Source organism: Atheta coriaria, unplaced genomic scaffold (assembly GCF_025399875.1).
Source record: "Atheta coriaria isolate IRGN ID8LTWV9N9 unplaced genomic scaffold, Caltech_Dcor_3.1 hic_scaffold_6_pilon, whole genome shotgun sequence".
Classification (NCBI taxonomy): Eukaryota; Metazoa; Arthropoda; class Insecta; order Coleoptera; family Staphylinidae; genus Dalotia; species Dalotia coriaria.
Window position 1 is genome coordinate 5,205,640 of NW_027045448.1, and position 24,775 is coordinate 5,230,414.

At 34.0% G+C, this 24,775-nt stretch overlaps 7 protein-coding genes and 1 long non-coding RNA gene across 9 annotated transcripts; 4 read left to right on the plus strand and 4 right to left on the minus strand.

Moving 5' to 3' along the window:
• Positions 1-304: 304 nt before the first annotated feature.
• Positions 305-5,617, minus strand: Cpsf160 (cleavage and polyadenylation specificity factor subunit 1). Of its 2 annotated transcripts, none has more exons than XM_065306353.1 (12): positions 5,470-5,617; positions 5,129-5,355; positions 4,816-5,036; positions 4,430-4,749; positions 4,091-4,341; positions 3,841-4,022; positions 3,218-3,778; positions 2,847-3,158; positions 1,914-2,750; positions 1,418-1,852; positions 758-1,361; positions 305-691 (listed from the first exon to the last, which is right to left on the minus strand). In XM_065306353.1, the coding sequence occupies exons 2-12, from the start codon at positions 5,301-5,303 to the stop codon at positions 375-377; spliced, it is 4,215 nt and encodes a 1,404-aa protein (XP_065162425.1). In that variant the 5' UTR covers positions 5,304-5,355; positions 5,470-5,617; the 3' UTR covers positions 305-374. The 2 variants fall into 2 exon arrangements, with proteins under 2 accessions (XP_065162425.1, XP_065162426.1); XM_065306354.1 differs by having other exon boundaries at positions 5,129-5,379; positions 5,470-5,584.
• A 113-nt stretch (positions 5,618-5,730) lies between these two features.
• LOC135794882 (INO80 complex subunit E) lies at positions 5,731-6,811 on the minus strand. Its single transcript, XM_065306359.1, has 4 exons — positions 6,530-6,811; positions 6,287-6,468; positions 5,925-6,227; positions 5,731-5,866 (listed from the first exon to the last, which is right to left on the minus strand). Exons 1-4 carry the CDS (start codon positions 6,662-6,664, stop codon positions 5,785-5,787), a joined length of 702 nt encoding a protein of 233 aa, XP_065162431.1. The 5' UTR covers positions 6,665-6,811; the 3' UTR covers positions 5,731-5,784.
• Positions 6,812-6,936: 125 nt separating this feature from the next.
• Positions 6,937-8,636, minus strand: LOC135794881 (juvenile hormone epoxide hydrolase 1-like). The gene is made up of 3 exons (XM_065306358.1): positions 8,379-8,636; positions 7,305-8,281; positions 6,937-7,242 (listed from the first exon to the last, which is right to left on the minus strand). Exons 1-3 carry the CDS (start codon positions 8,562-8,564, stop codon positions 7,023-7,025), a joined length of 1,383 nt encoding a protein of 460 aa, XP_065162430.1. The 5' UTR covers positions 8,565-8,636; the 3' UTR covers positions 6,937-7,022.
• Positions 8,637-10,427: 1,791 nt separating this feature from the next.
• On the plus strand, positions 10,428-15,156 carry ago (F-box and WD-40 domain protein 7). The gene is made up of 12 exons (XM_065306355.1): positions 10,428-10,721; positions 10,937-11,058; positions 11,119-11,336; positions 11,397-11,486; positions 11,686-11,722; positions 11,780-11,868; positions 11,937-12,272; positions 12,342-12,521; positions 12,587-12,768; positions 12,833-13,058; positions 13,259-13,469; positions 13,550-15,156. Exons 2-12 carry the CDS (start codon positions 10,953-10,955, stop codon positions 13,840-13,842), a joined length of 1,968 nt encoding a protein of 655 aa, XP_065162427.1. The 5' UTR covers positions 10,428-10,721; positions 10,937-10,952; the 3' UTR covers positions 13,843-15,156.
• A 37-nt stretch (positions 15,157-15,193) lies between these two features.
• On the minus strand, positions 15,194-17,263 carry LOC135794880 (uncharacterized protein DDB_G0284459-like). Its single transcript, XM_065306356.1, has 3 exons — positions 16,983-17,263; positions 15,580-16,927; positions 15,194-15,522 (listed from the first exon to the last, which is right to left on the minus strand). Exons 1-3 carry the CDS (start codon positions 17,207-17,209, stop codon positions 15,316-15,318), a joined length of 1,782 nt encoding a protein of 593 aa, XP_065162428.1. The 5' UTR covers positions 17,210-17,263; the 3' UTR covers positions 15,194-15,315.
• Positions 17,264-19,088: 1,825 nt separating this feature from the next.
• Ir47a (Ionotropic receptor 47a) lies at positions 19,089-20,069 on the plus strand. The gene is made up of 5 exons (XM_065305226.1): positions 19,089-19,113; positions 19,207-19,300; positions 19,356-19,467; positions 19,517-19,707; positions 19,766-20,069. The coding sequence occupies exons 1-5, from the start codon at positions 19,100-19,102 to the stop codon at positions 19,952-19,954; spliced, it is 600 nt and encodes a 199-aa protein (XP_065161298.1). The 5' UTR covers positions 19,089-19,099; the 3' UTR covers positions 19,955-20,069.
• Positions 20,070-21,657: 1,588 nt separating this feature from the next.
• LOC135794084 (uncharacterized) lies at positions 21,658-22,204 on the plus strand. Its single transcript, XR_010548795.1, has 3 exons — positions 21,658-21,756; positions 21,814-22,039; positions 22,103-22,204. It is a non-coding gene; the product is annotated as an uncharacterized lncRNA (long non-coding RNA).
• A 40-nt stretch (positions 22,205-22,244) lies between these two features.
• LOC135794618 (uncharacterized) lies at positions 22,245-23,143 on the plus strand. The gene is made up of 4 exons (XM_065305952.1): positions 22,245-22,267; positions 22,360-22,453; positions 22,588-22,902; positions 22,961-23,143. Exons 1-4 carry the CDS (start codon positions 22,254-22,256, stop codon positions 23,141-23,143), a joined length of 606 nt encoding a protein of 201 aa, XP_065162024.1. The 5' UTR covers positions 22,245-22,253.
• The last annotated feature ends 1,632 nt before the right edge of the window (positions 23,144-24,775 follow it).

Consider the following 24,775-nt stretch of genomic DNA (forward strand, 5'->3'; position numbering starts at 1 on the left):
CTGATTTAGAACAAGTTAAAAACTGAGTTCAGTACTCCAGTTCATACTTGTGGGTTTAACCGGTCGAACGCACCTTGTACCTGACTCTGGAGTACTTGACTTGACTTGACCAATACCGGAAATAAAGGTCGAAGCCCTCCGAAGCGATCCTTGCAAACCGCGTCGAGACCGCAAAAATAAGGAATAAACGCCGGCGCCAGCAAGGAATGCAAAGATATGCAAATTGTTCTGCATTCGCTTAAAACAACACACACACAAACTGCTTAAATATCCAAATTACCTATCTACATACTAACATTGTAGATAAATTAAACGGTTTATTGAAACTCATAAACAAAGTAAGACGTAAAAATAATAAAATTGTTTAAAAGAAACTAAAAATGCGCCGTCAACTTTTGAATATCATTCAGATCTTCAACCAATTCATCAATTTTCGATCCAATTTTTTTCGCCACTTCAAGTTTCTCATTTAGAGGTAACTGCGTAAAATTCCAAACCAAGTCACCGTCGATAATACTCCGCGATGGATTCGCTTGTAACTTCCGCCAACTGCGATAAGTCCTGTAAGATTTTGGATTCAATCCAGCTGTATGTGATCCGTGCGTAACCAACACATTTTGCAACATGAGCAATCTCCTATAGGTTTTTTCTGGAACAGCCATGATATATCCTAACCCTCCATCAAGTGTAGCTGTTAAACAAATTAAAAATCAATTAAATTTATAATATTAATTAATGCGGTAAACAATGAAATTACCAAACATAGTTATGTGTTTTCTATCAGCTCCAGATTGATACTTTTTGTCTTCACTAAACAAACTCAGTTTGCATTTGATCCTAAAGAATGAGTTAATATTCTGCCCGAAATGAAAATCAGCCTTTCTTAGCAATCTCTGGCCACCAAAAGATTCTCTTGCTTCTGGTTGATACAAATACAAAATTATATTCTTTTCAGCGTCAGATACCAAAAATCCCAATGTTGAATTATCTATCAGATACTCAATGGTGTACACTTCGCAGGGACGAAAATCTCTGGAGACTAATGACAATGTACGGTATTCTTCTTGGAAGCGTAGTAAAGCAACCGATTTATAAACATCCGCGACAAGGATTAGACTCTTGATTGCTAATATCTGATGTGTGTAGATTTGTGTGTCGATGAAAGCAACTCCGACAAGGTCGTTATCCTTCAGTTGCCAGATGTAAATCTTTTGTCCAACAGCCGACACTAAAAAGCCTTTAACTTGAGATATGGCTGTAACTGGACCTTTCTGTTCTTTAGCGTAGATTTCTTTAAATCTGTTTTTAGTTAAAGGTTGTCCAGGTTCAGGTACAACTTCAATGATGTCATAAATTAAAATCTGTAAAAATGAATAGTTTATTAACACACAAACAAAGTAAGCAAAATTAATATTACCCTTCCTCGGGATGTGATATCTTCACCATAATTATAATTAGTCCCCATGGCGATGTATCCCTTCAAACCGGAAATAGTACCTTCATAAGCAAGCGACACATTTTTTAAACAAGTCACATGCTCCCATTCCTCTAAATCAATTTGTGTGTTTGGAATAACTTCCCATGAAACTGGCGAAAATAACATCACACTAAACTTTTCCTGCATGGGATATGGAAACCGGTCTCCCTTATCCTCAACCGATAGCTCTTTATCTTCTCCATTGAATTTGTAGTAAGATTTTGATGCTTCCGATGTAGACGTAACAAGGCAATATGTTTTCGATTCGAGATGATAAGTAACAAATACTGGTGTATATCTTAGTGGTACTTTTCTGACAGGCCAAGGTGCATCATAACTCAAATGAGTTGGTAGAACGCCAATTCGCATTTCAGACTAGAATCAAATAATTAACAAAATTAATAACATTATTTTTATGATCTTGTAATACAATTACCTTCTTGTTAAAATACAAAAATCCAAGTGGGCAATTAATGTTATTGAACGCAGCGAACGTTAAAACTTCTCCGTCTATCAACATATTATGCGCTCTCAATTCACCTCTGGACGTCAAGAATATCCAATATGGATTTGCGCCGCAGATAAACAATCCACTATAGCCAGCAATATTTGTAAAATATCGAATTTTTGAAATCTTTTCTTGAATTCCAATGAAATCCGCATTGCCACTCTCATACTTCGGTGTTTCATTTGACGAATACATAATATTATGTTGCATTTTCTTAAAGCGCATCTTTAAGTTTCCGCGATGAAAGCGGAACACTTCATAAATGTACAAATCGTTCTCTAGTCGTACAAATAGTAATGGTTTACTGTTCTTATTTCCTAATGCAACCACGCAGATCTCTTTAACGACATGCTCATCAAACTCATGTTTATCATCGTGAATCGTATTCACCGATTCTAAGCTATCAACGAGTACTTTATACCCGTAGTTGAGATTGCGCGCAATGAAGCACAGTTTAAATTCAGGAACTGAATAGATTTCCAAGTTCGAATTTTCACGTACGACAAACAACCAAAACGTGGGTTTATTGTCTTTCATGTATTTCTTCCACCAATTGTAGTAGACTTTTGGTTTGGATGTTGAAATCGCGGGCATTTTAAAGTCACTATCGTCGCCGTAAAGGAGATCATCTTCATTTTCGTTATCTTGCCTCGGTTCTGTGTCGCTGATGATGTGTTGTGGAATGCTGGTGAATTCATCAGGGATTTTATTTGTGAAAAGACCCGAAACGTCTCTATACATGCAAATTGTTGTTACTGCTGGTGTCTAATATTGAAAAACAAACGTTATAACTTAGTTAACAAACCTCATAGATATTACAATGATGTTAAAAAAAGTTAAATGTAAAACTTTTTTACTTACATTAGCAAGAGTAGATTTACTGACCACCAACTTGGCTGATGTGCGTGTTTCGCGCAACATCAACGTAATTACCTGCCCATCAGCAGTCAAAATTGCAATATAAGGATCAGCACTAGTTGCATATACAATCGGTGAACCCAAATCAAGCGGAATATACTGCAATTTAGTCGTCCCAATCAATAATTTAATCGAATTGATATTAACTTGCACAATATATTTATTATTGCCTAAATTTCCAGCGTAAACAGTTGGGCCGTCAGTAGAAAAGCCCGTATTGTCAATTTCATTTATTTCTTGGCCAGTTTGTAAAATCTATAATAGAAAATAGCTATTAATTGTTGTAAATATTACATATGCGTAATAGTTTATACCATAGAACTGCTTTCCTGGCTCAAAATCAAAAACGCATGATGATCATGCGGCCCGTACACGGTAAACGTGTTAAAACATCCTGGAAGTGTGAAAGTAGTGACAATCTGTGGTCGAATTGATCTCTGTAACACAACCAACGCTCCATTTTTACCATATCCTGCAGTTGTGACCAATTCCAAGTCTAAATCCATATTCTTAGTGAATTCTTCACTTATAAACGCTGGTTCTCCAATGGAGATATTCCCGCATGGTCCGACATTCAATAAAGTATCGCATACTTCAAAGACGTAGCTAGTGATTTGCAAACTGGCTTGTTTTTGATTACCGTATACTTCTAACTCTTCCGGATCGCGGATGTCCAACACATCGCTTGCCATGCAATCATTGAGACTGTCAAGAACTTTTTCACTTTCATCTTCTTTTAATTTCTTTGCATCCGGCTCGGCACAATCTTCGTCTAGGTTTATCACTTGGCAATTATCTTGCTCAGTGAAGCGCAATAGTAACGAATTGCCGAGACGAGATCCAAGAAAGAGGAAGTTATTTTCACAAACACAAATCTAAATATAAAAATTTAACAAAATCATGATGAATGTTTAATTAATGGAGATTAAATACTTACACATGTTGTTAAAACACTTGATGCAGCCTTCTCAAAGTGAAAACTTCTCACGTATCGCATACTGTCGACTAATAAAGTTAAAACGTACAATTCACCACCTTTTAGAGATAAAACCAAAGTATCCTCTTCCAAAAATCCAACATGGGCACAATCTAAACTTATTTTTATGTCTGGTTGAGGTTCTATAACAATAATTAATACTCTCAAACTTGTATCACTAAAATTTTAAATTTTATTTTCGTAAACTTACTCAATGGAAAGTTTGTGCATGTATCAGCAATACTATTCAAAGTAACGCCATAAGGTGGAATACTCTGATTTAAATATATTAACGAGTTTACGGCAAAAATAATTGTTCCTCCTAAAGGTTTCTTGATTGGCACTGCTCGTATTGAATCAAATGGTAGATTTGCGACACTCCAGATAACAGGGTGGACCTTTTCTTGGAGATTTAAGGAAATTGCAGCCATTGCGCATGTGTCAGTTCGTACAGCAACACGTCTATTAAAAAATGCATAATTTTATTAAATTACACAAACTACCGGGATATTTATTAAAAGTTAATAGATTTTATAATGAACAAACTTACCCTGCAAATGTTTTTAAAGGTTCATAGAGTATAAGTAGCGTAGGCTCATAATAGCCATGTAAAAATTGAATATCAATTATATTATCAATTTTATCCATAAAATCTTTCAAATAAATCATGTACGACGCCATGATTAAACTTTTCGACGTTGAATTATTACTAAGCATGGGTTTAATATCATTGGTGTCACCGTCATCCAACGAATTTTCCCTTCTAAAAGGCAAAACGACTAATTTTCGGCCGAAAATCGTCATGACTGCACAGCGATTTTCTGGATCTGCGCGAACAAGTGGTACATGATAATGATGTGTCCATCCATCCTAAAATAGCGTAATGTTATAACATTTCTAAATAAAAGGGATGATGGTAATAAAGTATTTGCATACTTTCATATCTTCTTCTTCAAAGTAATGCAAACTCAACGTTTTTAAATCGTGAGTTTCGGGATCATACTCAACAACAGAAAGTTTGGCATCTTGAAATCCTAAGAGTAAAGCATCCCGTGGTGAGTTTGCTAGGTTTACACTCTGAATAGACATCACATTGCCGAATAATGTGAAGGATGCGGCGCATTCTAGTTTGCATTTTGGTGGTTTCAAGCCAGATGCTAAAATTTTAAATTAGCAATTTAGTAAACAACAGCTTCCTTTGAAACTTTTATTTTTGTTAACAATGTAATATAAATAGATTAAGACTTACATTTTTTCTGTTTTTCCAATTTTACATTAACTTCTGAATCAGGAATTAATCTGTATACTTTGATAATATTTGCCCCAGCAGTGATAAGACACCTGTCTGACCTATCAAAGAAATAGCAACGAATTGCATGTTCCACAGCAGTTGCGGGGTGGGTTTGCTTGCAAATCGAGAACATCTTGCCGTTGTCCCTTAATTGGGACACGAACGTTAAAATAAAACTATTATAACTGGAAAAATAAGTGCAATTGCCACTATTAATATAATTAGAAGGTATGCCATCATTTTTCCGCGTTTTTTTTTATAACGCTAGAATGATTTTGACAGTAAATAATTTAACTTACTTGATTATTTAATTCTTAAATAGCAACAATCATTAATAAAACTGTTTCCACGATTTATTTATGTTGATATACTCGGAAAAACCAAACACAAACAATATTTGAGGTTAGAGTTTAATCACGTAAAATGCGCCACCTGCGACCACGCTTAATGACTGTATGCAACTGAATATACATATTCTGTACTGTTACTGAGAAGCAATGTTTTATTCAAGCATCTTATAAAATTAGAGAGTTGAAGCAAAAAGTAAGTGAATACATTCATTTAGATAAGTAGGTAGGTCATTATATTTTTAAATTAAAATTAAATCTATAAGTTTATTCCACAATCATATCCACACTAAGTTCTTCACCAATATTACTGGGAGAGGTCTCCAATTCTCCAATATCATTAGATTCACTGTAATACAAAAATGGCAATTACCTTTAAAATATTAAAATAATTTAGATTAATATACCTGTCTAGAGATGGTTCATTACTAAACATTTCAGTGGGCACTGTTAAAGGTGCTCTTTCCAACTCCAAGAATGATTGTCTTGATTGCAAGTGCCTCTCTACTTCTTCAGGTGTCATGTGTCCATCAGACATAGACACATTATTCATGTGCACAGCAGTGCTGATATTATTCACCTGGGTATTGTGATTTGAGGGTTGTTTGGGTGGTCTTTGAGCTGGTGATCTTTTCTTTTTTGCTGCTGGGATGGTCTTCCCACTTGATGGAGGTAGATGATTATTATGTGAGCTTGGATCTATTTTTCTTCTATAAAACATTGAAAATATTAAGTTGTCCAAGGTTGTGTCTAACACAAAAATACTTACTTTTTATTGGGCTCTGGCTTTGGTGTTTCATCTTCAGATGAATCAGTATCATCAGAGTCTGTTGATGAGTTTTCAGGTTTCTCAAAGAGTACTAATCGATCCAAAAGAAAACTTCTGTCTTTAGTGACCATTAGTAATCTCTTCTGTGATGACCTTAATGCAGTTTGAAAGCACTCATTTTCCTATAAAGCATTTATTATTGTTGAGATGTGTACATTTGAGAAAGTATAACTAGAAACTTACATATAGTAAATGTTTTAATTTGGTTTTAAGGAATTTGTATTGCTTTTTCAGCTTGTTTTCTTCTAAAATTCGTTCTTGTTCTTCCGCAGCCGCCTGTTCATTGGCAATAGATCGGCAGTACCATCCATCCAACATTTTAAACTAAGTAAAACTGTATTGTTTCTTATGAAAACAAATGATTCGCTTTTATTTATGTGCTGAATATGTCTAAAAATATCGCATCAGTGTGTTTAGGTTATGCTCAAATCATAAGCACAAACTCAAACTCAAAGAAAATGGCGGTGTACAGGGTGATACAAACTGTTTGCTCAAAAACGAACAAATATGTGCATAGATGAAATAACAGGCGTATTTAAATATTAAACCAGTGGGTATTTGCATATGTTATGCACATAAATATATAACACTTGTTTAAAAATTCATTATTTTATTTGCTTTGCTTATCATCAACACAAATTTCATTATAAAAAACATAAAAATTAATCAACAACAATTAGTTAGTCTTTTTATTCTGAAGAGCTAAAGTCTTGTCAACGAACGACCAGACATCATCGCCCAACACTTTCGGCGCTTCGAATGCGATAAAATGGCCGCCATCTTCGAAATGATTGTTCTGCACTAATTGCGTGTATCTCTCCTTGAGCAAGCACTCGGGACTGTAAGCGAGCTCATTCTTGAAGTTAGAGCACGCTGACGGCACCTTAATTGGTACCCTGCAACAACAAGATCAAGGTTAATAAAGGTCAAGGTCACTTTTTATGAACTCTAAACTCACCAATCGTAATGTTTAGCTTGATAATCCGAATTGAACGACTCTGAATACAATCTCATCGAAGTGGTGATTGAACCTGTCACCCAATAGATCATCACGTTATCCAAAATTTTATCGTATGTAAACTTCTCCTTGAGACCACCATCAGCTCTGCTCTGCCAGTTCTTATTCGTCCATGACGTGAATTTTTCAATGATGTACGCGGCGAGTCCTACAGGCGAGTCATTCAAGCCCACACCGACTGTATCCGGTTTAGTTGCTTGAATATGCATGTAACCCATTTCCAACATCATAGTCTTGAAGAATGTGGAATATGGGTACATCCAACTTTCGTATTTTTCATCAACGACCATCGAAGGCCAGAATGCGCCAAGCATGCGTTTGATGTTAGATAATGGAGTGTTTACGAAACACATATTATTATGTAAACCTAAGATACGATCACCAAAAACAGCAGCCAAGTCAGCTGTGATCAAACTACCCCAATCTCCACCCTGGAGGTAATACTTTTTGTGACCAAGACGCTCCATCAGATTTTTGAAAATAATTGAGATCTGAATCGGGCTCATTCCCGGTTTGGGTGCGGCTTGAGAGAAACCATATCCAGGCAGGGACGGGATGATCAGTTCAAAAGCATAGTCGCGGCCATTTGTGGGTTTGGTAAGATAGGGAATAAGTTCGTAGAATTCCCGAACAGATCCCGGCCATCCATGTACCATCAACATGGGGTACACTTTGATACCCTTAGCCACTTGCGGTTTGACATGAATAAAATGAATATCCAAACCTTGGATCTTGGTCTTAAATTGTGGATATTGATTAAGGTATTTTTCACGCGCACGCCAATCGTATTTGTTTTTCCAATGATCAACGATGTCCTTGAGGAGATTTGTGTTCATGCCGTATTGCTGCTGGACGCCTTCGAGCGGTGGTGTGAAATCACGGTGCTTAGCGAGACGATCTTTCAAGTCAAGCAAGACCTGCTCATCAACAAACAAAAAATAAACGAGTTCTAGTATGCATGACCTTGATTATAATACACTATTAAAAATTTATATAAGAATATATCTCAATAACCTTGTCGGGGATATCGATCTTGAAGGGTTTGATTGAGGTATCATCGGAGGCGGCTTTTCCGGTCCCCCAGTAGATTTCCTCAATAACGGGCACCTCCATTTCCTTGAAGCAGCATTTTAGGCACAGGCCACCGAGCACAGCGGCACCGGTGACGACAAGGAGAGTGAGTTTGAAGCACAGACCCATGATTATGAAGAGCGTTAGAGCGATGCGCGCGGATCACAGCAGACTGAACAACTGAAGCCGCGGCGCTCACCGGGCAACCGTTTTAAACTTCGTCTCTCTTGATAACGGCGTATTACAAACATTGCGCTCATGTAACATGGAGGAGTAGGGTTGCATGATTGGAATACACACATTTCACATGTGTTCAAATACCCACGACGCCAGAGAAGCATCAATATGTAATTTATACTCCTGCATAGAAACATTGCAGAGTGGGAGCAATGCGTAGTGTTGATGGTGGACAGAGTCAACATGGCCAACATCACCAATACCGTGAAATATTTCGTGTTTTGAACGGAGGACGGCTAATGACTTGATTGCTGTTATTATGTAGTACGTTTGTACTTACTTACACAACTGTGGACGGTCATGGTTCAAGTTACTTTGTATCTAAGCACCTCTATAGCAAGTCATCATCAATCAACAAGTCAAAATTTGTTTTAAAATCAAAATAAATAGATTTTCTGTTAAATCATTGCACATTCTAAGGAAATTAAAGTGTGATATTAATATTTACTAAGTAATTCGCGCTTTAAAAATATTTTTGTCGTTTTTGTGACTTTATTCTTATTTTTTGGGAAAAAAATTGATTCCACACGTTTGATATCTTAGAGTATCAAATAAAAGATGTAAATAATACTATCGCGTTTATTTTATGATAATATACTCAAATATTTAAACAACCCAGTTGTAATCAATAAAACCATTTTAATAATTTGATCAAATAATTAAAAATATTATGAGATTGCATTATTTCTCATAATCATTCACATATTGCCTGTCTCAAATTTTTGTATAGTCATCAAATATTTAGTTTATTCATCGCACGCATGCAGGATAAATTTAGAATGGCTTTATTACAAGTTACAACTTGTTTAAATTACGTAACGCTGATTTGTTATACATACTTATGTAGCATGACTTGGATATTTGGGATATGAAGTCGAACTTGATTTGTGTGTGCCTGGTGTGCAATTGTTGGTGTGAATTCGGAATGTGTGCAAGTTGGCAAGGTCAAGACTTTGTTTAAAAACTCTCGCGAAAATCGCGTTTATTGATTAGAAGTTTATAAACATTCGATGATTTGAGCGCAAACACAATTCATGTTGAACTATGCATAATTCCAACAATACTTTATTCCGAAAATATGTAATATATTCGCCATAATCGTAGTTAGTTAGAGAGTAGTTAAATTACAGAAACAATGCATTGAATTACAGGTTGTTTACATTTGTTTCGCATTCTTTTTTCATTTTGATAAAAAAGACCTTGAAATTTATTTAGATACTAAACAAACAATTTGTGCTATAATTATAGCCATAGACTTATTAAAATGCAACAACTTGTATTATATTTGCAACTATTTGGTTCGTTAAATTTGTTTTTATGACAAATGCGCAGTTTGTAATAATAAAAAAGCGACAGCATTGTTTGGTTGTTTTCAGAGAATATTATTACTTGATTTAATGATTTCTTGCAATATCTAGCGCCGGGAAACATCTGGAAGTAACCTACGACCCAGAATAATGCATTTACTAACATTATTTTCTTTAAATTTAGCATTTATTGTAATGTCCAGTTGGAATAATTGCTTGTTTAGATGTTCGTCATCTGTTAAGCAACCACGTGCAACCACATGTCATTGATGTCAAGTTTAAACTTCAACATGTCAAAAATTTGTATTTTTAATTTAAAATATGTTTTTTTTACAGCTAATTACTAATGTGTATTAATAACCATGTATCAAAACCGAATGAAATCTTCATATTTTGTTTGAATGTTACAGTCGTAAGTTGACAACATTGTAGAATCCTGACAAGTGCTGCAGACTTGCGTGAAATGGCAACACTGTAGTTATTTAAGAATGGCCGACATCACCCTGATTAGATTCGTATTCGCAATTGGTGTTTCTTTTTAGTCCGGCACGTAGCGCGATCAAAGCAACGTGCAGCCATCGAGGGCTACCAGCAATTAAGGGCAACTTTAGCTTCCCGAGTGCCCGGTGGAGCAGTCGGCCGATCACACGAATTCGTTCGCACGTTTTGCATCGCGGCCATCGCATCCATTCTAATCAGGGGAAGAGGCATTCGTTCTGCGAATCGGGATGCTCGATAAATGGTACACGATTCAGAGAATCGCATCAGTAGCCTAGTTTTCTCAAGTTTTTGTATCACTTTAAAGTGGTGATGGATTTTATCTAAAAATTTCATTCAGTAATCAATTCTAACCAAAAATCCGATAAAGTTTAACATTGAAATGTGTACTGATAACACGATGTAAAATGTTTTGGTTACAATTCAGAAACGTGCTAATGGTTTTCGTTGGGTTTACAGATAATAATTCCTTAGAATGGCAGAACCATGTCCACCTAATAATGAGGAACTTGTGAATACTCTAGATACTAATAGTTCAGATAACAAACAAGACTGTACAAGCCCTAGTCCAACAGAAAGTAGTAAGTTGCTTGTAATTCCCCTCATGTCATGTGTTAAACATGTTTGGTGTACTCTTTTAGGTACTTCACACAATATACAGCCCTTGTGTGAGGACTTAGAACATTTAGGCCAGCTTGAATTGAATTGTGAAGGCGACACAAATAAGTCATCATTTCTCAGTAATTTAGGTTTAGGTGAAAGTGATGAAAATGTGCCGCCGGACGAGATGTGGCATGAATGTTCGGAGAACCACATTGACGAACAGCCGGAGGATTTTGAGGTAGCAACAGAGGCGACGGTAATCAACTTAGACTTAAAATTTGTATTTATACCTTTAAAATGAATAATTTAACAATAGGAGGATCTTCGGGAACTTCCGCTAGTATGTAGTGATCCTGTAACACCACGTCGTAAATCTTCATTACAAAATCAAAATGATAGATACTTGGTAAGTGTAATTTTTGTGCACAAGAATTTATAACGAATCAACTTCTGATGAATTTTTAAGTTATTTCTGAATTAGTATCACACAATGTGTTGACTAGTTAATGATTAATGTCTAATCTTCTCTCTGATTTTCTATTTTCTTCATGTTGATGAAAATAAATTTATTGTTTAATTAACATTTTCAATGTTTGTTTCGACAGAGAAAACGCAAGCTAGATGGACATAATGGTTATTCAAGTAAGTTGTTGGTTATATATTTACTGTAAACATGTAAATTAATCTTCATTCTTTTAGGTGGTGCAAGTCCCTCAGAAAAATTAAAGCAGCGCGGTATTAAAGACACTACATCTCCAAATATCACCGAATGGTTACAACAATTTCAGGTTTGTACTTTTACATGCAAACATTTTATTTTTTAGTTTTGTGTTTTGAAACGTGGTTAAAATTGTAGCAATGGTCACATGCGGAGCGAATCACCGCCATCAATGGACTCATCGCGACCTGCGAACCGACGCAGGTGCGACACATGATGCAGGTGATAGAACCACAGTTCCAACGTGATTTCATCTCGTTACTGCCGCACGAATTGGCATTAGCAGTGCTGAAATTCCTCGAGCCGCAAGATCTTCTGAGAGCGGCGCAAACGTGTCAAAGTTGGAAATCTTTGGCTAACGATGATCTCCTCTGGAAGGCAAAGTGTAAACGAGTTGGTATTATTAAACTTGATGATATTCCGACGAGACGGCGCGGGTCACGTCCTTCTAGTTGCCAAAGTTCACAATGGAAGGTATGAAACGTTTAATTTACGAATAATTTTTGTGTGTTTGTTGACCTTTTTAATGTTTTGTCTATATAGGCTGCATACATGCGTCAGCATGCGATAGAAATGAATTGGCGCACAAAGCCAATTCGAACACCAAAAATGCTGCGAGGTCATGACGATCATGTGATTACATGTTTGCAATTTTGCGGCAATCGCATTGTAAGCGGTTCCGATGACAATACGCTTAGGGTTTGGTCAGCCACCACTGGAATGGTAAATTATTTGATTTATTTTAGCTTGAATTATATTTGATATTTATACTAAACGTATTATTGTAGTGTTTACGTAGATTAGTCGGACATACCGGTGGTGTATGGTCGTCGCAAATGTCCGGCCGGACGATAATCAGCGGCAGCACCGATCGCACTCTGAAGGTTTGGGACGCAGAAACCGGTGCCTGCATTCACACGCTCCAAGGACACACATCCACGGTGCGGTGCATGCATTTACATGGTCACAAGTAAGTACATAATTAGTTATAATAGCCACAACTTAAATATAAAATGTTATCTTTTATTTTGAAGAGTTGTAAGTGGATCAAGAGATGCCAGTTTAAGAGTGTGGGACATTGAAACCGGCGAATGCCTTAACGTCCTCGTCGGTCACTTGGCGGCGGTGCGATGTGTTCAGTACGATGGCAAACTTGTCGTCTCCGGCGCGTACGACTACACGGTCCGGGTGTGGGATCCGGATCGTGAGGAGTGTTTGCACACACTACAGGGTCACACAAATAGAGTATATTCTTTACAGGTGAGTTAAAATAGATATCAATTTAAAGATAATAATGGCAATGATTACTTAGTAAAAGGTCTGAGGGTTTGTTGAGTGACTCGTCTCATTCCGAATTTCATATGATAACAAATTACAATGAGCTTTTATGTTTTTTTTAACACATATTTTAAAGAATTAATGAAAATCGTGTTTAAATGAGTAAATAATTCAATAAACAGTTTGATGGTGTTCACGTCGTGAGTGGTTCGCTGGACACAAGCATACGAGTATGGGAAGTGGAAACCGGTACGTGCAAACACACACTCATGGGTCATCAGTCGCTGACTTCCGGAATGGAGTTGAGGAATAACATTCTCGTCTCCGGCAACGCTGACTCCACCGTTAAAGTGTGGGACATTTTAACTGGTCAATGTCTTTCGACTTTATCAGGTAATTACTTCAAAACAACTCAATAATATAATTGTTATCTGTTGTTATCTATAATTATTTGTTGATGAATCCATCTTTAGGTCATTTCAAACACCAATCAGCCGTAACTTGCCTTCAATTCAATACTCGTTTTGTGATAACATCGTCCGACGACGGCACCGTGAAGCTGTGGGACGTGCGCACCGGCGAATTTATTCGCAATCTGGTTGCGCTCGACAGCGGCGGCTCCGGCGGTGTCGTTTGGCGTATCCGCGCCAACGAGACGAAGCTGGTGTGCGCGGTGGGCAGTCGCAACGGCACCGAGGAGACCAAGCTGCTTGTGCTCGACTTTGACGTAGATTCTAGCAATTCAAATGCGCTGATAGCTAGGTAATACCATTCAATTCTGATGATGTGCGGACAAGCGAGAAAGACTTACACGCGCTTAACTAGCAAACAAATTACTACTGATCCAAATCGCCAACAAATCGTAATCGTATGTTTAATGAAAGGAGAAAACTGTATTGCCTTTTCGTGTCCCGTACTTATGCATTCGTAACGCGTTCACTTGTGCCGACTCGCATTCGTTTGTGTTTATTTAGCTCCATGTTGTTTTTTTCGATTCGTTTTTTTTTGGTTTTGTTGCCGTTCAATGAAGCTACAGGTGAGACATACAGAAATGTGTATATTGCAGTATTTTTCTAACGCCTAGCAAAATGATTTCAAAGCATCACAATCAAATAGTTGTTGTTACGAGGAGATTTATATTGCTGCAGGCTGTGGTTCATTTAATATTGTTTGATTTTGTACCAAAATTGATAGAAATTGTGTTTTAAGGTGTTCAGTAATTTAAGAGGACGCTACTGGCGATTTTTCAAATCATTTCAGTTACAACAATTTGTAAATAACGTGTTGAGCTTCTTATTTATAATATTTATAATTGGTTGATAATTTTTGTTATAACAAGCGACGCGTAATTTGTCTCCCAACAGAACGATACGAGTTGAAAGTCATCAAAGTCATTGAAAAAATGGTCTTGCAAGTAAACCGTTCCTAAAATGCAAGCGCGATGCGTCTTTTTTGTTCAGAATACTTGCAGAGGAACCACTATGATTAATTAACTTACTTCAACATTCATTAGAGACTGATAATTATTAGGTAATATTAAATTGTACGGCGCTGCCCATTCTGACTACTCGAACAGCATTCGTACGTCTTATATATTTTTATAAAAAAAAAATGGGAACGAAGCATAAAAAGAAAACGTTTTACCAAGTTTTTATTTTTGGTTCTTCAATTCTCATTTGTTTTGGAAAATTCGATATGATAGGTGTATGTTTCGTTATGTCTGATGTTTCCTTAATTATGTAGATATTTAAACGTGAATTGTTTTTAACTATGTAAATGATGGACTATTATTATTATCTATTATTGTTTTATACTACAGATCCATGCAACGCGAAAACCAGCCCGAATCTGAAACTGTATAAACATGATTTTAACATTCGTGAGTTTTGTTTAAGTTGCGCGATGGAGATTGAACGATGCCGATCTCCGCGTGTCACGTTGAAGATCTTCGTAAACAGACCTAGTATGTGGACATGTTGTTAAATGCTCAACTTTTGTGTCGTCAATATGTAATATGTTGTTAAGTACAACTATTATTTTACTATAAACGAATAATAAATTGTTATAAAATTGAAGTAAAGATTAATTGAGGAGGAAAACAAAATGGAAACTTCATGTTTTCGAAAATTTGTATTTCTAAAACACAAATATTTATTATTTTGGAATTGGCGAAAGAAACATCATGCATGGTAACATTCAGTAATTACTACAAAATAATAAGTTTTATTATTTTATCAACTTATATAGACATTAAGCGCGGCTTTATCAATGAACTCCAATTCAGAGTTATAATTTGCATTTTACCAAACTGAAGCTTTTCTTCATACTTGTCAAGTTCGGACAATCCTTCTAGGATTTTAAATTGAACTAGTTTTTTATCCCCGTCAAATGATACAACTTCTCCTATTACGTATCGAGATAGTTGTGGACATTTCAGTTTTAACATCTTTGGAAAAAAATGTTTAGTTACTATCAAGTTGGAAAAATATTTCTAATAACTTACCTGAAATAGAATGACATCCCCGACTTTAGGTAGCATATTTCTCATAACCAGAAGTGTATTAATTACTTCGGGAGTAAGTTTTTTGCCTAAAAATGTTTGTACTTTGCCTAAACTATTACTATTATTATTAATTCCATTGGCTTCAGAACGAATATATTCTTCAATTAATGCTGACTTTCTACCAGCCAAGTTATGAAAGGTATTATCTACATTTTTGCCTGAATTGCTTGCACAGTTATTTTTCTCTATATTGGTATCACTATTAGAATGGAATTGCCTTTCTGTGATTTCTGGTTCTTTAATCTTGCACGGTGTAGGTGTGTCTGGATGTTTAACTTTGGGTTTCCGTTTACGAATGCGTTTTCTATGTGTAACAGAGTTACACTTACTAACTTCATCATCTGCAGCATTTCCTTCAGTGAATTGTGATGTATTATCAGGTGTTAAAGATGATATTAAATACGCAATTGATGATGTTAACCCCTTTCCAGTATATTTTGATGGTTTTGAAGTAGAATACATATTTTTTGCTACATATTTTTGTTGATGTGCCTCTTCAACTACATTTGTACTTAGTATTTGAGATTCTTTTTCTATATTCTTTGTTGTAGTTGATATAACATACACTTGTTCATCCCATCTGGAGGTTTGTGCAATGTTTTGCATTTGATTTATATCACTTTCATCTGAGAATTGAGCAACACTATTGAAATATGTATCTGTATTTTTATTCAGTCCAGATACATTTTCATCAGTATTTTGTATCACAATTTCTCCTTTCTTTTCATGCAAAACCACATTATTAGTAATATTATTAACAGGTTCTTCATTTTTTTCATTATTTGTTTTTACTACTCTGACATCTGCCTTTTCTTGTGAATCATGTACAATATCACAATTCATTTCTTCATTTCTTTGCTCTCTCCAAGGCAATGATTTGTTTGACTTCTTTTTGTGATCATTCTTTCCATGCATTTCTGGTGTAGGTATAATGTTCTCTGGTAAACTAAAGACTTTGTTTAATTTCTCTTGAACAACTTCTTTGTTCTGTTGTATTTGCTTCAAGTCTTCAGTTGATAGATGAACTTCTTTAATCGATTCTTCACTAAGAGATTTCTCACTACTGAGTTCATTGTAAAATTGAACCCTGGATTTAACAATATTACTCTTATGCTTTGATTGCTTTCTTTTCTTTTTTGTTACAATATTAGAATGTTCTGGGCTTGTATCTTCCAAATTGATAGATGTTCTGGTTGATTTCAATTCCATCTCTTTTAAAGTATATTCTGTTACCTCCTCAGGTTGTTTTATGACAGTAGTTGGAGAATTTAGATCATTTGGTTTCACTCTAGTAAAGAAAATATTAATAGAGATTTATTAATAGTTTATTATTTATAACTTACATAATTTTATCATTTGGTTGAATTATTCGAATGTCTTCATTTGGTAACAGGTAGACATCATGCAATTGAAGATTAAAATTGTTTATTCCAAACAAGTTTGTTATATGATTGCTTAAGTCTTGTATCCTATTGAATTCAGAATGGATAAACGCGTAAGTAAATACGCGATGATCTTGAAAATAATGGTACATTAGTAACTTTATACGATAATTCTTATCCTTATTCATTTTGATTTTGCTTGGGACCAGTCAAAAAGGTAACCTCAAAGTCTGTAAAACCGGTAATCAAAGGACGAAAGTGGGGACGATAACATCTTGATTATATATTTGAAACATAGAATATGTTAAGCGTTTATTAGTCGAAAATCCGATAAAATTGTCTGATCTGTTATTATTCTTATATTATAAAATAATGTGTAATTTTCTTCAACTTTTTGGTGAAGATTGGTGACCATTTTAATTGATTTTACCTTTTTTTGCGCCTTTGTTTTTTGTGGGAAAATAGTTTAACCCATATTTAAAAAATAGAGCATAAATGATTTTGTAGCAAGACTTTTGGGAACTTATATCCACGATGATCATTATTTTTGGTGTAAAGCTTGTGTAAAAGTTACATTATCATATTCATACTGCCTACAAACTATCAATACTTCATTCGTGTCTTGTAAACATCCATCAACTCATTAACCTTAATAATGGCGTTAATGGATACATATAAAAAACATCAATCATGTATAATATATTGATCACTTTAAAGGAAGAATAGTCTGATATTGCATACTCAAGAGTTTCAATCAAAGGCTGAACAAAATGTCTGTTTATATATCGACCCTAGTTACACTGCTGGTGCAAAAATACTTTGATAAATTTCCATGTGTTTTTAATATTGGGGATTTAAATATAGTCAGTCAAAACCCTGATATTGTTATTGCAAAATCCTCATTAACTTATGCGTTAATGTCTGAAGTATTTGAACAATTTAACTGTCCAGCATTCGTGATGTTGAGCGATAATCCTGACAGGGATGTAGAGTTAATCGAAAACAAACTACAGTTTAATCAAGTATTTCGCTTTAAAATTCGATATTATTTGTTAATCTTTAACGGAATATATAATGAAACCGATCATTCTACACAGTTTTTCAAGAGGAAGATATTTGAATTAGTTGTAAACGTGTTGCTTCTAGTGGAAGAAAATGGCTGCGTATATTTTTACACTCACAGCTTCTTGGGAAAGTCACCATTGGCGACAAAATTAATTGCAAAACTGTGTGATTCGTATGACATAGATTCTTTTGACATGTATCCCGAAAAACAGAATAATTTAATGGGCAGAGAATTGAAAATTTCAACCTTTAACTTTCCTCCTTATATTAATCTAGGTACGTTTTGATTTTTCAAAATAATGTCTACAATTACACAATCTAATTGATTGAATTAATATTTGTAGAAACAAATCGCGGTGCTGAATTATCCGTAATCAATGAATTTTGTTTAAAATATAACTACACAAGAAAGTTGATAATAAAATCAGAACTTTGGGGTTTTTTATATCTCAATTACACCGGAAATGGGGCACAAGGCGATGTGTACCTAAGCAGAACAGATATTGCTGCAGGTAAATAAATTTCAACAAAATTCATTTTAAATACACATAAAACAATTTATAATATTTTTAGCGGGATTTTTTATGGCCCCATTCAATTACAGGGTGGAACCTTCAACATTTACCTACCGTTCGGGGTTAAACTTTTTAGTACCACGGCCCGAAATAGAAAATGGACTTGCAACTCCATTACGGCCGTTTTCTTTAGTTGTTTGGATTGTTATGCTGGTGTTTTTATTTGCGCCGATTTTTGTAATGTCAATAATAAAAAATAAATTCAATCAATACAATTTTTATAGGTAAGTAAAGTTTCTTTTTGTGTATAACTTGTATTTAAATCTAATATATAATATTCATTTTAGGTATTGTGTATGATCTTCAACATTTGAATTGGTTTTAAAAAGCTTGGCACTTTTGTTGCAACAAGGAGTGCAGTTACCTATGAAAATGTATTTAATTTATAGTGGAATCTTATTATTAAATATTTTTTACAGTTGTGGATTTTCGAGTCTTATGACAAAACCATCGTATGTATTTTGTATAAAATTATATTAGATAATGTTGTGGATGAAGGAATTACAATTTTTTGGTATAGATTTTTATTAATTTTTATGTTTTAGATTTTTATCTCATATTTCCAATGGAGAGCAATTGGAAAATAGCAATTTGCCATTTCTTGTCCCAAACATAGGATTTTTCATGTCTTTGGATATAGTGTGTATTACAATGTTTAATATTTTCCTGAAATGATTTATTTTTTCATTTACAGGAAAGATATCCTAATATCAAAACAAAATGTATTATTGCAAATGCTGCCGAAGTAAAGCCAATTCTTGATAAGACTGTCAAAGTAACAATTGCAGTGGATCATTTAAATTTAGGTAATTTTTAATAACGCTCATTCATCATAAATCAAAAAAATTACTGCAGGTTATGGGTATGGAGAATATGAGGACGCAATAAATATATCAACTCTTGAGAAATTCACCGTACTTAAAGAAGATCTGACTTTTGATTTTTGTTGCTATGTTCTTCATAAAAACTCTGTCATCTCACCAAAGCTAGATGATTTTCTTGTAAAGGTGCGAGAATCCGGCTTGGAATATTATTATCTTGCAGAAGTGAGTGTTGGTTAATCATGATGACAATTGGAATAATATTTGAGAAATGTTTCTTTAGTCTTTCAGGGATTTAGATTATAAAGAACAAGTGTACCTGCGTACTATTCAACAACTGCAAGGACAAGCAACTTACTACTTTAACATTAACACTTTATCGGGTGCATTTCTTATGTTATTTTGTGGATTATTGCTTGCCACAGTAATATTTTTCTGTGAATTAAGTAATTCGTCTATTCCGTGGCTCTAAACCTGAATTGTATGAAAAATAGCATTTACGTATTACGTGCATTGTCAACATTGAACTAATCAACCACTACGATAACAAATTTTAATTAATTTCGTAAATGGTTAGATGGAACTTAGCAGTAGAACATGTACCACTTTTTGTTCAAAGATAAAAGTTTTAATGGTTGATATAAAAGATTATAATTTGCATCGAAAAGAATATATCTGGCCTAGGGTAATTTGAGTCGAGATGGCGCTAGAATGCACTTATTTGCATAAATTTGGATCGGATTTCTCGTTGCACCAGATTTGTATTTGTATGTGAAATCACGCGATTTCGTGAAGCAGATATTGTTCGAATGGGTTTGTTATTGTCCGTTGTTGATATAATATTATCGTGTCGATATGCTGCAAGTGTCCTTCGACAAACTTGCGATTTGTTTGGTGTTCCATTCTTGTATATTGCTTTACTATTCATAACACCAATAAATCTGTACTTTTAATAAAATTGATTTGATTTATCTTTAATAAATTTAAGAGGAAATATAGTTCCGGTAGTTAATAAACAGAAAATAAAATTAAAAAGTTATTAGGATGTTTTACCAAATTCGTTTTTAAATCTGGAATCAGTTTAAAAGTGTTTGAAATTCTAATATGGAATCAACACTTTATTCTACTGGTCAGTACTCTCTTCACTCTTTTAAAACTGTTAACTCCCATTTATAAAAAATAGAAACTAGCATGTTTAGTAGCCATACTTTATGGAGCTTACATTCACGATGATCAGAATTCTATTGTGTACAACTAATTCTAAGTTACATTATCATATTCATACTGCCTACAAACTGTCAATAATTCATTCGTGTTTTGTAAACATGCATCAACTCATTAACTCTAATAATAGTGAAAATGGAACATATAAAAAACATAAATCATTTATAACATATTGATCAACTTAACAGGAGAATAGTGAGGTATTGAATACTCCAAGAGTTTTCAACAAAGTATGCACAAAATGTCGATTTATATATCGACACTAGTTGCATTGATAATGCAAAAATACTTTGATAAATTTCCGTGCGTTTTTAATATTGGGAATCTAAATATAGTCACTCACCAATCTGATATTTTTATTACAAAAACATCTTTAACATACGCGTTAATGTCTGAAGTATTTGAAGAATTTAACTGTCCAGCATTTGTGATGTTGAGCGATCATCCAGGCAGGGATGTAGAGTTAATCGAAAACAAACTACAGTTCAATCAAGTATTTCGGTTTAAAATTCGATATTATTTGTTAGTCTTTAACGGAATACATAATGAATCAGTTCATTCCACCCAGTTTTTCAAGAGAAAGATATTTGAATCGATTGTAAACGTGTTGCTTCTAGTGGAAGAAAACGGCTGCGTATATTTTTACACTCACAGCTTTGTGGGAAAGTTACCTTTGGCGACAAAATTAATTGGCTCTCTATGTGATTCGTATGATATAGATTCTTTTGACATGTATCCCGAAAAACAGGAAGATTTAATGGGCAGAGAATTGAAAATTTCAACTTTTAACTTTCCTCCTTATATTAATCTAGGTACGTTTTGATTTATGAAAATGATGTCTATAATTACTAATTACACAACCAATTAAATTAATATTTGTAGAAAAAAATCGCGGTGCTGAATTATCAGTAATCAATGAATTTTGTTTAAAATATAACTACACAAGGAAGTTGGTAATATCACGTGTACTGTGGGGTTTTCTATTTCTTAATTACACCGGGACTGGGACACAAGGAGATGTGTATCTCGGTAAAACTGATATTGGCGCAGGTAAATATGTAATAATAACATTTCAAATACTTGTACAATAATTTGTAATAATTTTAGCGGGATTCTTTTTGGCTCCATTTAATTACCGGGTGGAAACTTCAACATTTACTTACCGTTCGGGATTAAACTTTTTAGTACCAAAGCCTGAAATAGACAATGGTCTTGCTACTTCATTACGGCCATTTTCTTTAATTGTTTGGATTGTTTTGCTGGCGTTTTTATTAGTGCCTATTTTTGTGATAACAATATTAAAAAATAAATTCAATCAATACGGTTTTTATAGGTAAGTAAAGTGACTGCTTGTGTATAATTCTTATTAAAATCTAATATCTGAAATATGTTTTAGGTATTGTGTATGATATTCAACTGTTGACTTAGTTTTATCTAGTTTAGCACTTTTGTTGCAACAGGGCGTGCGGTTACCCATGAAAATGTATTTAATGTATAGTGGAATATTAATATTGAATATTTTTTACAGTTGTGGATTTTCTAGTCTTATGACAAAACCATCGTATGTATTTTGAATAAAATTATATTAGATAATGTTGTAGATGAAGAAATCACAATTTTTGGTAAAGATTTTTATTAATTTTTATGTTTTAGATTTTTAGCTCATATTTCCAATGGAGAACAACTGGAAAATAGCAATTTGCCATTTCTTGTTCCAAACTTAGGTTTTTTTCTGTCTTTGGACATAGTGAGTATTATAATATGTACTTGCTATTACTAATTTAAAACACAAAATACAACGTATTTTCACGAATCTTACACATTTTTATTATAAAACTGTGAAATATTTTCCCACACAGAAATGATATTTTTCTTTTTCAGGCAAAATATTCAAATATCAGAACAAAATGTACTATTGCAAATGCTGCCCAAGTAAAACCAATTCTTGATAAGACTCTCCAAGTATCAATTGCAGTGGATCACTTAGACTTAGGTAGCACTGCAGGTTATGGATATGGTGAATATGAGGACGCAATTAATATATCAATTCTTGAGAAATTCACAGTACTTAAAGAAGATCTGTCTTATGATTTTTGTTGTTACATTCTTCCCAAAAACTCTGTCATCACGACAAAGCTAGATGACTTTCTTGTGAAGGTGCGAGAATCCGGCTTGGAATATTATTATCTTGCAGAAGTGAGTATTGGTTTATCATGATGACAATTCAAATAATATTTAAGAAATGTTTCTGTAGTCTTTCAGAGATTTAGATTATAAAGAACAAGTGTATCTGCGTACTATTCATCAATTGCAAGCAACTTACTACTTTGATATTAACACTTTATCGGGTGCATTTCTTATGTTATTTTGTGGATTATTGCTTGCCACACTAATATTTTTCTGTGAATTAAACAATGCTTCTGTTGAGTGGCTGTAAGCCAGAGTTATATAAATAATAGCATTTATGCACATTACAAATATTATCTAAACTTCTGAATCAATTTTAATAAATTTTCGTAAATGGATAGTTTGAATTTGGAAGAAGAATATATAAAGGATTAAAGGATAAATGATTAAAATTTGAATGGAAAAGAATTTATATGGTTCAGGGTGTACAATTTGAGTCCAGATGGCGCTAGGATGCACTTATATGCATTAAATTCGGATCGGTCTTCTCGCTGCACGAGATTAGTGTTTAGAAGAGTTGTTTCTTTAGTTCCAGTTAAGACGAACGTGTTCGTGAGAGATCAGGTGATTTTGTGAAGCAGGTAGTGTGCGAATCGGTTTGTTATTGTTCGTTGTTGATACAATATTATCGTATCAACATGCCGCAAGTGTCATTCGACAGACTTGCGATGCGTTTGGTGATTTATTCTTGAATAATAATTACTTTATTATTATTATATTAAAAATTAAAACATATAATTATTAAAATAATGAATTAGTTATCGTACTATATTTCAATAAATCTTTGCTTTTAATATGATTAATTTAATTTATCTCTCTCAGTGAGAGATTTATTAATAAATAATTGTTTATATAAACAATTGTTTGTATTTAAAACAATTATTACTAGTTGTCTCTAATAGTAATATGAAAATCGTAAAAAGTATTACTGAAAAAACATGACGTTTAGAACCAATTATGATTTTATAGTGTTCAAACAGTTTTATGTTCAATTGCAAGTAAAACAAATTTATTATTAATTTTTATTATGTAGCTCTCATGACGTGGCCAAAACCTATGAAACTAACACACAATCTGCACAAGGTGCTTTCAGCACTGGATCCTTTCCTGTTTAAAACTGCAGCAAGTCATACCCGTTATTCAATTGGAATGTGCTTTGGAATAATAGTGTTTAACACGCGAACAGGGTTGAAGTACGTCAAATCATTAACATCACTGGGGGCGTAATTATTACTGGATATGATGTTCTGCTTTTTTTTTCCACGTGATAAAATAAATTATTTATAATAATCGCATTTAATATTTCATATTCCGTGAATAACTCATGTTGGTCTCTCCACTTTGTTTTGTATCTATATAATCACCACCTCGAACTCCCGACAACATGTACAACATTTTTGTTTTATATGACCACAACATGAAGTTTTGAGACAACAACAAAGCAAGAATTATAGAGTTGAAATGTGATTTATTCTGATTGATACTAGTAAACCCTCGTTGTCGTTTGTTTGTCTCCTGTGATAATACATAGAATAAATGTACAAAATTAATGTGATAAAATGTCTGTTTATATTGCAACACTTACAAGTTTAATAGTGCAGACATATTTCGACAAGTTCTCTTGTGTTTATAATATCGGTGATTTGGATATAAACATCGATAATATACTTTTAATCAGAACTTCCTTAAAGTCAGCGTTAGAAATCGACATTTTTCAACAAATCAAATGTCCAGCGTTTGTAATTTCAAGCGATCAACCTGAAAATGCTGTAGAACTCATTGAAAAACAATTACGATTCAGTGAAACATACAAATTCAACACCCGGTATTATTTATTGATACGATCAATCACAGATAATAGCACGTTCAATGCAACAAGTTT

Bases quoted from the DNA above. Each gene is read 5' to 3' on its own strand.
- Cpsf160 (XM_065306353.1), bottom strand. From the start codon at position 5,303: ATGTTCTCGATTTGCAAGCAAACCCACCCCGCAACTGCTGTGGAACAT. The intron at 3,779-3,840 runs GTAAGTATTTAA...TTTTATATTTAG, and splicing joins CAAGTGTTTTAACAACATGT to ATTTGTGTTTGTGAAAATAA. The intron at 1,853-1,913 runs GTAATTGTATTA...ATTTGATTCTAG, and splicing joins TTTTGTATTTTAACAAGAAG to TCTGAAATGCGAATTGGCGT.
- LOC135794882 (XM_065306359.1), bottom strand. From the start codon at position 6,664: ATGTTGGATGGATGGTACTGCCGATCTATTGCCAATGAACAGGCGGCT. The intron at 6,228-6,286 runs GTAAGTATTTTT...AATGTTTTATAG, and splicing joins AAGCCAGAGCCCAATAAAAA to AAGAAAAATAGATCCAAGCT. The intron at 5,867-5,924 runs GTATATTAATCT...TTTGTATTACAG, and splicing joins AATGAACCATCTCTAGACAG to TGAATCTAATGATATTGGAG.
- LOC135794881 (XM_065306358.1), bottom strand. From the start codon at position 8,564: ATGGGTCTGTGCTTCAAACTCACTCTCCTTGTCGTCACCGGTGCCGCT. The intron at 8,282-8,378 runs GTTATTGAGATA...GTTGATGAGCAG, and splicing joins AGATCGATATCCCCGACAAG to GTCTTGCTTGACTTGAAAGA. The intron at 7,243-7,304 runs GTGAGTTTAGAG...TTGTTGTTGCAG, and splicing joins CAAGCTAAACATTACGATTG to GGTACCAATTAAGGTGCCGT.
- ago (XM_065306355.1), top strand. From the start codon at position 10,953: ATGGCAGAACCATGTCCACCTAATAATGAGGAACTTGTGAATACTCTA. The intron at 11,337-11,396 runs GTAATCAACTTA...ATTTAACAATAG, and splicing joins AGGTAGCAACAGAGGCGACG to GAGGATCTTCGGGAACTTCC. The intron at 11,869-11,936 runs GTTTGTACTTTT...TTAAAATTGTAG, and splicing joins AATGGTTACAACAATTTCAG to CAATGGTCACATGCGGAGCG.
- LOC135794880 (XM_065306356.1), bottom strand. From the start codon at position 17,209: ATGAATAAGGATAAGAATTATCGTATAAAGTTACTAATGTACCATTAT. The intron at 16,928-16,982 runs GTAAGTTATAAA...TTTCTTTACTAG, and splicing joins CAACCAAATGATAAAATTAT to AGTGAAACCAAATGATCTAA. The intron at 15,523-15,579 runs GTAAGTTATTAG...TTTTTTCCAAAG, and splicing joins GGGATGTCATTCTATTTCAG to ATGTTAAAACTGAAATGTCC.
- Ir47a (XM_065305226.1), top strand. The intron at 19,301-19,355 runs GTGTGTATTACA...TTTCATTTACAG, and splicing joins TTTTCATGTCTTTGGATATA to GAAAGATATCCTAATATCAA. The intron at 19,468-19,516 runs GTAATTTTTAAT...AAATTACTGCAG, and splicing joins AGTGGATCATTTAAATTTAG to GTTATGGGTATGGAGAATAT.
- LOC135794618 (XM_065305952.1), top strand. The intron at 22,454-22,587 runs GTGAGTATTATA...TTTCTTTTTCAG, and splicing joins TTTTTCTGTCTTTGGACATA to GCAAAATATTCAAATATCAG. The intron at 22,903-22,960 runs GTGAGTATTGGT...ATGTTTCTGTAG, and splicing joins AATATTATTATCTTGCAGAA to TCTTTCAGAGATTTAGATTA.